The sequence below is a fragment of the Lycium barbarum genome, chromosome 7, assembly GCF_019175385.1.
Source record: "Lycium barbarum isolate Lr01 chromosome 7, ASM1917538v2, whole genome shotgun sequence".
NCBI classification, from domain to species: domain Eukaryota; kingdom Viridiplantae; phylum Streptophyta; class Magnoliopsida; order Solanales; family Solanaceae; genus Lycium; species Lycium barbarum.
The window spans coordinates 121,565,274-121,576,357 of NC_083343.1; the positions used below are offsets into that span (position 1 = coordinate 121,565,274).

Genomic DNA, 11,084 nt, shown 5'->3' on the forward strand with positions numbered 1-11,084 from the left:
AATACGAAGGCGAAGTTTTTTTTTTTTTTTTTTTTTTAATTATTCTTTTTGTTTGTGTGATGATTAATGTTAAAAACATAATAAAGAAAAATAAATATGTCCTCTAATAGCTTAAGCTTTAATTTTAGATGAGATGTTCACATACTTCAACATGGTATCAAAGCAGACAGAAATCCAATAGGTTTGAGTCTCACGGCCACCCATTATCAAAAAGAATCTTCAACGTGTGCTTGGTCCCTTAAAAAATATCAGATCCGCACATGAGAGAGCGTGTAAAAGACATAATTGATTGAATATAAATGTGTTATTTAACAGCTGAAGCTTTTATATCTGAGCATCAACACACTCCCATTGATAATAGTAATACGTGCATTAGAAATGATTAAAATAGAAATGAGCCTTTATTTTAAAGATTTGTCTGTTAGTGTCTATCCAACTAGTTTGAAATATCGTATAAACTCAGTTCTAATAACTTAAGGTTAGATAGAACCCATCAAATTTAAATTTTGAAATCGCGTTTGCATCGAAAGGACCAACTAATAAGTGTGAAAAATTTCTTCCTTGCCATCGTTGTTTCTTTCTCGTTCTTTGCTTCGTATGTTTATTTATTGAAGTAGAATTATCAATTAATAGCGGTAAAGTTTATTACGTAACCTTTTTTCTGATATTTTTTTTTAAATAAAGGTTGATATTTACATCTTTAAAGTTGAAACACTTGAATGAATCTTAGGTATACGTGCACGTGTGGGCACGGATAATTTCAATAATTGACACAAAACAAAGATTGTGTGGAAGCAATCACTAGGCCTAATCAACCCATTTTCTTAACATAATATGGACAAAAATCGTGTCTGGAATCTTTTGACTTTAGTGGAACAAAAAAACTTTAAAACAAAAAGAAAAAAAAAATAGTTTGAAATGCTAATATCTCGTTATACGTAGAATATGAGTCAAATTATGTTATATTTATAGGTATGAAGTCTTATTATACATTTCTATAAAGATTATTTACACGATTATTTAAACTGTGACTTGACTTCAAGTCATACAACAACAATATTTCTTATCATTGATGTACGACTACCCTTCAATAAACAACTCAGAGCCTGTTTGGATGGACTTATGCCTATAAGCTGCAAACAGCTTGCTAAAAAAAATAAGTTGGGGTAGTTTAACTTATTTTTTTTAGCTTATAAGTTCAGCTTATAAGCTGCTTTAGATAAACTAAATCAAATGAGCCCAATTATTTTTTTGAGCTTATTTTAAGCATAAAATGACTTTAAGCTGGCCAGCCAAACACTCAAAATAACTGAAAAAGCTTATAAGCAACTTATAAGCCAATCCAAACGGGCTCTTAATAAAGAGAAAAAAAGAAGAAAAAGTTTGGTAACTTATCTAAATTACACACTCTCATAAATCAATCTGAAAGCTACTCAATATTGAAGTATGCGACACTAAATATTTAGCTATGAAATTCATTGTTAATCTGTAGCTAAATTAAATAACACGTAGCTAACAAGATTTTTGTATAATCTATTACTAATCCGCTGTTAAATTAAATTAGCAACGGATTTTTGCTATTTGAGCAATAAAAGCTGTCCTTCGTCAATAATGTTTCTTAATTAATATTGTTTGTGCTCTCAAAATCTCTTAGTTAGACTAATAGAACTACTGCAGATTGCTGTTCTCGGTCTGAAATACAATAAGATGGAAAATTAGTCGAACACAATATTATTACATCAGTCTTTCTAACCATGTTTTACCATTTATTGACCTTGTTTTTCTCCTCTAATTATATTGAGTGACTCGAAAACAAGACAGCAACTACGTTAGCAACTGCAGTAAAAATGAAGGAAATAGCAAAGTTGCAACATTTAAATAACTATTGAAGTTTGTGAATCTTCAAGAAATAATACACAACCACATTAATCATGAAAACTTAAGATCCAAAATGCCATTATACAGTAGATTGTCGATATTGTTAAATAGAACTGTGCAGATGTTAGTGTGTGGGAGCTTTAAATGGAGATTGTCCTCATCTGATTGTGGGTCTTACTAGGTGAATAGTTAAAGTAGTTAATTAGATGTAAAATAGTAAAGTGGGGAAATGGAGGTGGGGCTATGGAGCCTATGGTAGTAGTCAAAATGTGAAACAGTGAAAAACTTAAGAGGGAGACCCTTTCGTAGCAATGAATACATAATACTTATGAATCTTCACATACACTATTTTCACTAAATTATGGTTAATTGATGCACATTTTCAATTTAATTTATTATTTAAACATGATATGTCCGTATAATTTGATGTAAACACCGAGTATAAGTATGTTTTTATTGTAAAATAGCAGATGAAGAGAGCATATAATTTAATAGTACTGATGAAAGTCTTTTAAGTAAATATCGTGTCGTTCTCTCTGTCTCCTCCCAAAAAAGGTGGGCATATTGTTTCGGAAATATTTAAGTTTCCTTTTAGTACTGCTGCTTAACTTGTTTACTAAGAACAACCAAAATGAAGGCTTGAATCTTGATGTCTGTGAATTGGTACATATTGTGGGAGCGGAACCTTCCTCACCATGGTAATTTTGACAAGTCATAAAGTACCAATCATGAGTGGAAGTACATATGCCATTTTATTCCAAGAAAATCCAGCTGCGTAAAGCAATATGTCGTTCTAGTTGGGCGAACATCTCTAAAAAAAAACACTTATTTCTAGTTATTGCAATGAAGATAAGTAAAGCAGATCCAAAAACAGATTTTCCTTTTGAACAGAACCAAATTCCACCTTCCTCCACCCTGCTCTCTTTCATTACTGAAAGGTTCAAAAACTCACACTCGAACGCAAGTCTTAACGTTTTTTCTGGTGGTTTAAGATTCAAATATCTGGAAACCTTGGAGATTCAGTCCATCTGAACATTGGCTGGGCAGCTTGTTAAAATGAAGTTATCTTGTCTTGTTTTTTTTTCCCTTTTCAGAATTTATTTTATACCGTTTGTTTATATACTAAATTTTATTTTTAATGTGGAATCGATATAATCAAGCGATGGAGGAGCTCATTAGGAGTCAGCCGACCGATGATCAAGGCAATCCAATCATGCCATCGGAAGAACAAACTGTCTCCTGTTGGTTGGACGTGGTTGGCGGTGTCTATAAGGGAAGAGCGTACGACCTTTTGCTCCGAGAAGAACTTTCACCGCCTCCAGTGTGGATTGCAAGGTATAGGGAGTTTTGCCACTGAGTCAAATGAGTAGCTTGATGAGATACGACACGAGCTCCAGGAACTTGCTAGGAATTACGAGGAGGAACAGAATAAGAGGTTGGGAGAGGAGCAATGTAGGATAAAGCTTGAGTCAGATGTCAAAGAACTCAAGGCCCAAGTGTGTAACTTGATCAGGTTGCCCCGTTCTCCGCCCCCGAGCCCCGATCATGATGATGGAGAGGATGGAGAGGATGAGGATGATCAGAAGCATGGAGACGATAAGGATTAGGAGAACAGAGAGCGTGGAGAGGCTGAAATGGAGTATTAGGTGTCAATTGTTATTTTTATTCTAGCTTATGTTATTTTGGATTGTTTGAAATCTAGTGGGATGCTTTTGATATATGTTTGCATAACGTCGAAGTTGGTTGGATTCGTACGATGTTTGTTGGCTTAATTTTAATGTTTGAATTATTTCAGAGTATTTTTACTATTGTTTTGATGGCTATTATCGGTTGTGTTTCTGTTTCTATTGAATTAGCTATTAAAATCTTTTATATAGCAAGTGGTGCAATAAAATAGGCACTGCTTGCCAAAATAATATTAGAAATACCAAGGGATTTACCGATAGAGTCCCTCGGTAATAAGTGTAATTGCAAATCTCAGATTTTCAAGTTGCTGATGGACGTGCCTCGTTATTTTTCAAGTATCAAACTACTTTTATTTAGCTTACTGATGGACATTCTTGAGTATAATTGTTAAATTTTTATATTTATCGAGGGTCGTACCTCGGTTTATATATTTAAAATTTTAATTTAATTAATTTTAATATACTAATGGATGTCCCTCGGTAAATAATATATCAATATTATATTTATATATATATATATATTTGTTAAGTATCGAGGGTCGTCCCTCGGTATATTTAATTTGGCCTGAATATTAGGTAAGGAAAGTACCGAGGGAGCTGTGAGGGTCTCCATCGGTATTTGCTGAGAGTGTCTCTCGAAATTGTTTACCAAGGGTCAAATTACCCACACGCCTAGAATCGATGACGTCCCTCGGTAAATCCTGATTACCGATGGACGTCCCTCGGTAAATTCCATAGGTAAATTAGGAATTTTTAGTAGTTAACCCATGCATGGTTTATTTCGCTTGTCAATGTTTTTTCTTATTTTCAAGTATATATGCTACTCACTTGAGGAAAAAAAAATCTTTAACTAAAATCAACCCTTTTGTACTACCAATATTTTAAATTTGTATATTTATAATGATCTTGGTGTTCTGCATGCTAAATCTTACTATATATGTTCTTTCCAAGTTTTCTTTTATGTGCAGTAAACCTCAAAGGGCATTCTTTTCTCGTCCTAAAGTAGTCCCTGAGAAACTTTCGAGCCAAATCTCAATTCATGAAATCTTGTGGTTTTCTTATGAAAATGTTTGTAACATTTATTTGGGTATAAATGGTATTTCTTTATTCTTTCTGACACAATAAAGCAAATCAATAGAGTGAAAGTAGGTTTCATAGTTCCCATTTACAAAGTTAAACTATCCCTTGTATTGCATAAGGTTTGCAGGGACAAAGGGCACATTCAATCACATGCAACCTCATGAGAGCTAGGAAGAAGAGAAAAGAGTACAAATATTCAAAGCTAATCACTATCGGTAAAAACTTATCCATATCGAGTGTCTATATTAAATTAATTTAATTTATCATGATTAAGTGATTTACTAAAGTAATAAAATGTATTAATCAACCATGATTAAGTGATATATGTGTATGCACAAACACATATCATATATATTTATTGGTTTAGTCTAAACATTCATGGCAAGTAATATTACTATCTATGCTGATAGAAGGTATAATAAGTATTCAATTGTCCGAATGACACCTTTTTATTAAAAGAACGAGAAAAGAAAGAGTGCAATACTATAATTGCATTATTATTCTCTTCAAATTAAACCTTCCACTTCTGCTTCGCAATTTTACTCTACGATATTAGTAATAACAATTGATTAGAGTGGACCATGATATTAAGGAGATAATTGTCAGCACTCAGGAGCAATAGCTGGAGAGGTATTGTCTTTTTCCTAAAACTATGTCATTCTCCAAGATATGGACGGCAATTATAAGGATCATATGACCAATAAAGATTTGGAGCAAGAACTTTATTCATTAGGACAAAATCAATAATTGGACCAATATTGTATATATTTATGTATAGTGACATTTATAGTGTGTAGCTATCATGGTGAAGGTGGGATTGTGCCTTTTGGTCCCTTTCGATAGAAAATGAGACTTTAAATGGATCAATCTTTATCATTTATTTTGTCTTGTTACATTTTTTAGTAGATTACATTACCAGAATTCACCCAACTCAAATCACCTCAATGTATTCTCACATGTCATACCTAAGTCACACAGTGTTAACTTACAGCAACTCATAAATGAATACTACATCATGTTTATTCAAATACAGTGTTAGCGTAAAATCATAACTAAGTAATACATATTTTTATCTCAACTTAATACTTAACTATGATAAATTAACAAAGTTTAATGTAAATACCGGGTGCGGGGAAATATTTACTGGTATTGTTCACAAAGGAAAATTGTGGCTTTTCCTTGCTTATTAGCCTTAGAGGTTTGCTCTTTCATTTCTGCATGATGGCTATTTCTCAATGCAGCCTGTAAAAGTCTAGTTTTATGCAAGAATTCCCTAAATAATTAATTATCTCATGAGTGAACAACCAGAGAGCATAACACAGCATAGTGGTAATTAAAGAATGATGAACACTACTTGAGTGAAAAAAGAGTCCTTTTTTTTTAAATACAAAAAAAATGCTATTGTTTGAAACAAAGCCAGAGTTTTTATTCTGTTTTCACATTTATGCTTTGAGGTTGTTTCCCACTACATGGACAGGAACAAATAACTAGAAGGATTAAAAAAAGAAAGATAAGAAGGATAAAAACAAGATCCTAAAAATCTAATGTTTTTTTTTTTTTTTACTTTTCATGTCGCATTTACCCCTACAATCTAATCTTCTTTGTCTTCAACTGCAGCAACTGACACAGAAAATATACTAATTTTTCAATTCTCATCCCCTTTTTCTTCCCTTCAAAACACCTGCAAGATGCACAAAACCAAACCATTTAGCTTAAAATAGTTTAATATTGCTCTTTAAGGATGTGGTTCAATGGGCAATGAAGTTAGGTTAACTGGTTAACAACTATGAGGTCAGTTTCAAATTCCAATCGAGGCAAAACATATGAGTGATTTTTTCTATTTGTCCTAGCTTTGGTGGACAAAATCAAATGTACCTATGATGGTGGGAGATAAAAGATACCGTAAAACTAGTATAGGTGCGTGCAAGTTGTCCACGACACCATAGTTTATTTTAACAAAAAACCACTTAACAATTGAAACCAGCCTTATTTTAACTAAAATATTCACATACCAGATTTCTCAGATGAAGATTTCCCATCCACAGATGTTTTCAAGAAACCAAAATGTTTCCCTAGAACAGATTTACCCTGAAAAGGAAAAGAGATATATTGGCAGTTGCAAAGAATAATCAATGAATAAGCCATGACAATAGAAAATCAAAGAAGGAAAATAGAAAACTATACCTTTGAATATGTTCCAGAGTAGCCTGCTACTTGCTCCATGTAAGTTGTATCATTATAAAAACCTGTGGTATCCTGAAAAACATAAGTGGCAGAGTTATGGGAATATCAATTGTAAGAGAATGAGCTTGTCAATTTTTCATGTACAACTTGGGTTGAGACATAATATAATTAAGTCATCTGACATAGGTGCGAAACAAGTCTATGCAGAAAGGGGAGGGAAAAGCTCTATATGATACACGAGTTGTTGGTTGAATATGAGTAAGGACTTTGTTTGCCCAAGTCCATTGCTTGGAGGGTTACAACACTTTCAGACTGTTTTTTAAGCTTTTAGATGAGATGATCACATGCTGTTGAAACAATTTGGAGTTAAGGTAGTACACCACCTCCTTCATGTTGTCATTTTCTTGGCTATGAATACAAGAGGTAGACGTCAATGCCTAACCAACCCCTCCCCCCCCCACCCCCCCAACCCACCACCACCACAAGATGGCGTTTGATAAGGGTAAAAGTTTAAAAAAAAAAAGTTTAGAGGGACAAAATTGAACTTGCCTTTTGGAAGTCTGATACTGGAGAACTAGCAGTGTCATCAAGATAAAGATTCTGTTCTTTTCCACTCTGCTCATTCATATTCCTTCTTTGCTTAGCCTTTGTGTTTTCAGTCACAGAAGGATAAAACATGTATCCATTTTCTTCATAGTTGTATTCTTTATCCTCATGAAAATTATGTGGTGGACCAGATGAAGCATCAGAAACCATAGACAAATCTTCAACTACATATGTTGATTTTCCCCTATATTCATCTATTTCACAAACACTTCTCCCTTTAACTCCATTGAATTGATCTGAAGAATATGAGAATTCATCAAAGTACATTGTCCATCCAGATTCACACTCACTAGTGCATTCAGAACCTGATATGTCCATCAAGATTTTAAGTTTTATTTCTTTAACAAAAAAAGGCTATTTATGAAAAAAGAAGAGAGGCTAGTAATAAAGAAAGAATTTAAAAGATCAATATGGGCTGATTTCTCTTTGTTAGTAGTCTATTTATAAGTAGGGAGAGGAGAAGAGTAAGGTATATAGAACCAACCAAACTTAGCACACTCAAATAGTAGACTAGTTTTGTCTGTTTGCCTTAATTATCTGTTGCCCTTCACTTTTTTCTTCTCAATTTTGTAAAGAATCAAAACTTGCCAGTTGGCTTAGTCATGGGGTAGGAAAATAGAGAGAATGAGTCATGGCCACTGGCAATTGATATTGTTAACAAAGATGATTACAATTAAGATGTCTCAACCTCAGGTAAGTTAGGGGTTAGCTATATGAATCATCACACGTATATTTTAGCCTGTCAACACGCGTTTAGGTGAGCACGTCCTAACGTATTCTATATTGGGAGGATTCATCATCACTTGACTAATTTTACCATATTTGTCAAACCTACCGGAAATCTCCTCCCTTTTTTAGAATTTGAGACCAACAATCTGAGCAAGCCCACGCTGACGAACAATGCAAGAAACAAATATTCTCAATAGATTACATAAATAATAGGTAGCTATGCTATAATACCATGTATATGACCTTAATTGGATGCAAATGAAGCACTTTCTTGGATCACTTATGTTGGAAAATTCTATTGGGTCGGGTCCACCCATAAGGGGCGCTAGTTAACCCATTAGTTCGTTAGTCTGTCCTCCTCTTAAACTCTATCTATATATGATATAAAGTTAGATTTAAACAAGGTGATGTGACATCTCTCTATGACTATCATTCATATTTATTTTTGTTCTCCTTTTTTTGCCATTTCTCTTACTTTCATGTCAAATATTCTATTTTTTTTTTCCATCCGTTTGAAAGTGATGACTTGCATTTTCATTGAATTAATTTATTATTGCCGAAACTGTTCACCACTTAATTATATGAAAGTTGAAATTATACATCTTAAATATCTTCTGTAACCGACACTACTTTAATTCGTATTCATTTTGCTTTGATGAATTTAGAGGATAAAAATGATTGGTTTCAATGGCTATCACATGCCATTGTTGTTTCATTTCATACTTTCAGTTTAGCAAGTATCAATCCTTCAGCATATGGAATTTTAAAAGCATCATGACTTTGGATGAAATATAAATTAAACATGCTGCTAAATCTTCAATTTTAATGCTATTTCCTCTACTATTTTTGCCAGGAAAGTTCCTATGCACCATTTACCATTTTCTACATTTTTTCAAGATGTTCTTTCTATCATCAGAATAGTGGTTGTGTATTGTGATGCTTATCTTAGTTCTTGATGAAATAACATATTGTCTTATGGTCTATGGATATCTGGTAGATCCAGCACTGTCATATGAATTGTGTATTCTGTTTAGAAAATTTCAAATGTATGCATAAATAAGAATTACTTTAATGGTTGCATGATAGTTACACAGTTTTGTCGTCTCTGGAATTAGAACTCAATTTATTTGTGTAGCCCTTTTGATATCAACTCTACTTAGCTTCCTTTTCCATCTATTTAGCTTTTAAAAAAATTAAAGTTTTCAAAGGATTTTTTTTTTTTTTGAGAAATCATCACAGTCTAGAGAGGAACCATGTCCGATATACGAGAATTCGTAGAAGAACAGAAAAGGATGAAGACAAAGATGCTACCCAAAAAATTAGCAAGTGGAGACGCTAGTTATGAAGAATATTTTCAAAAGGATGACTAAAACAGAATCATAATTTCTAAATTGATTATTGAAAATCTTAGTGAACAATCATGTAAGTGATTTTTGTTTTTAGTTTAAAGTTTTTTATTTTTTTATTTTATTTTTTTGCGTTAGAGTTGAATTATAAACTTATATATTTAGGTTACACAGTTTTCAAAAAAAAACTTACCTTTTTGTTTAATTATACATTGTTTACCCTTAAAATGGATAACAACTAAATTTGTACGCGGTGCAAAGAATACGCGGTTTAATTTAATACGAATGACTATTAAGCGATACATAATAAAGCAAGTGCCTATAAAAACAATCAAACCACGATAAGGCAACGATTGGTCCTGGGAACCAACTGATCTGTTGGATCGGGTCCTAGGAACCGGGCTCGTGTTACCGTCGTTAAATAATGAACAATGATAGAACACTTTGAGAGATGGATAAACACTTAGAAACAAATTGTATTGCTGAGTATGTTTGTGGGTATGACCAAACTGGCCAAAAGTGAAGGGGGTCCTCCTCTTTATATAGTAAAGGAGTCCTAACCCTAGTACAAGTCTAAATAAGGTAAAAAAATCTTCAGTATCTGACGAGCAAGATCGGCGCCGCCATATCCGGCTGATGGCGGATATTTCGGACCCTTATTTATCAGGGTTAACCGCCTTATCTTCCTATCTCGATATCTAGTTCCAACCGAACTCAACGACCCGGGACCAGATGTGCTTGGTCTCGCCACGATCCAACACTTGACTTTGACTCTGATTGGGACTCGTCCGACCCAGCAATGATTATCATGATCTTAATTTCCTTATCGAGAAACCGAGGATATCTTGCCCTCGGTTTTGCTTGTATACAGTTAGTCCCCTCATTTTTTGGAGGGAAGTGTTAACTTCCGGAAATGGATCTGGATAAAGCCGTGTAGGCCGTACCTAGTCGCCTTAGGAAAAGACGTTCCCATCAAATCCTTGCACTCTGCCCGATGTCAGTTCATAATTACTTCAACCGCCTAATCAATCTTGAGAATCCGCCCCTTGTCAGAGCTCTTAAATCCTTCAAAAACTTTGGTACTCCCCACTATATAAAGCCCATATGCTTCTTCCTTCTTGCCATGCATTTTGAACCTAAACCCTAAACCTTATCTTTTTAAAATAAAAAACTTTGCTTGCATCAGCCAAGTTCTCGTTCTCTTCTGAGTTGTGGACCTTTCTTAAACCATTGTTTTCCACCGCTTGACACTACGCTTTATTCTTGGTCATGACTTCTCTACCGTTGCTAACCCAAAGTGAGGACCATTCTTCGTCACCGCCACATTCACCGCCTTTGTTAGCGATCAGCCCTGAGAAGGAGTTGGAATTTCTTGCTGCGGACATTCTTCCTGCCGGTTTCAAATATGCGAACAATTGAAAAATATCTTCTCATATTGATTCTGTGGAGAAATTCAAATCCTTTATCGATGATGACACCATCCCCGTAGTTCGGAATGATTACAACCTCGATGCGGATGTCGACGTCCACCTTATTGAAAGTGGGGTAAGGATCAATCATCATGTTGTTGGTTATT

At 34.0% G+C, this 11,084-nt stretch overlaps 1 protein-coding gene across 1 annotated transcript; it reads right to left on the bottom strand.

The window, feature by feature from the left end:
- Window positions 1-5,997: 5,997 nt before the first annotated feature.
- Window positions 5,998-7,978, bottom strand: LOC132604059 (protein SOB FIVE-LIKE 5-like). Its single transcript, XM_060317384.1, has 4 exons — window positions 7,377-7,978; window positions 6,828-6,899; window positions 6,656-6,731; window positions 5,998-6,324 (listed from the first exon to the last, which is right to left on the bottom strand). The coding sequence occupies exons 1-4, from the start codon at window positions 7,749-7,751 to the stop codon at window positions 6,296-6,298; spliced, it is 552 nt and encodes a 183-aa protein (XP_060173367.1). The 5' UTR covers window positions 7,752-7,978; the 3' UTR covers window positions 5,998-6,295.
- Window positions 7,979-11,084: the final 3,106 nt, after the last annotated feature.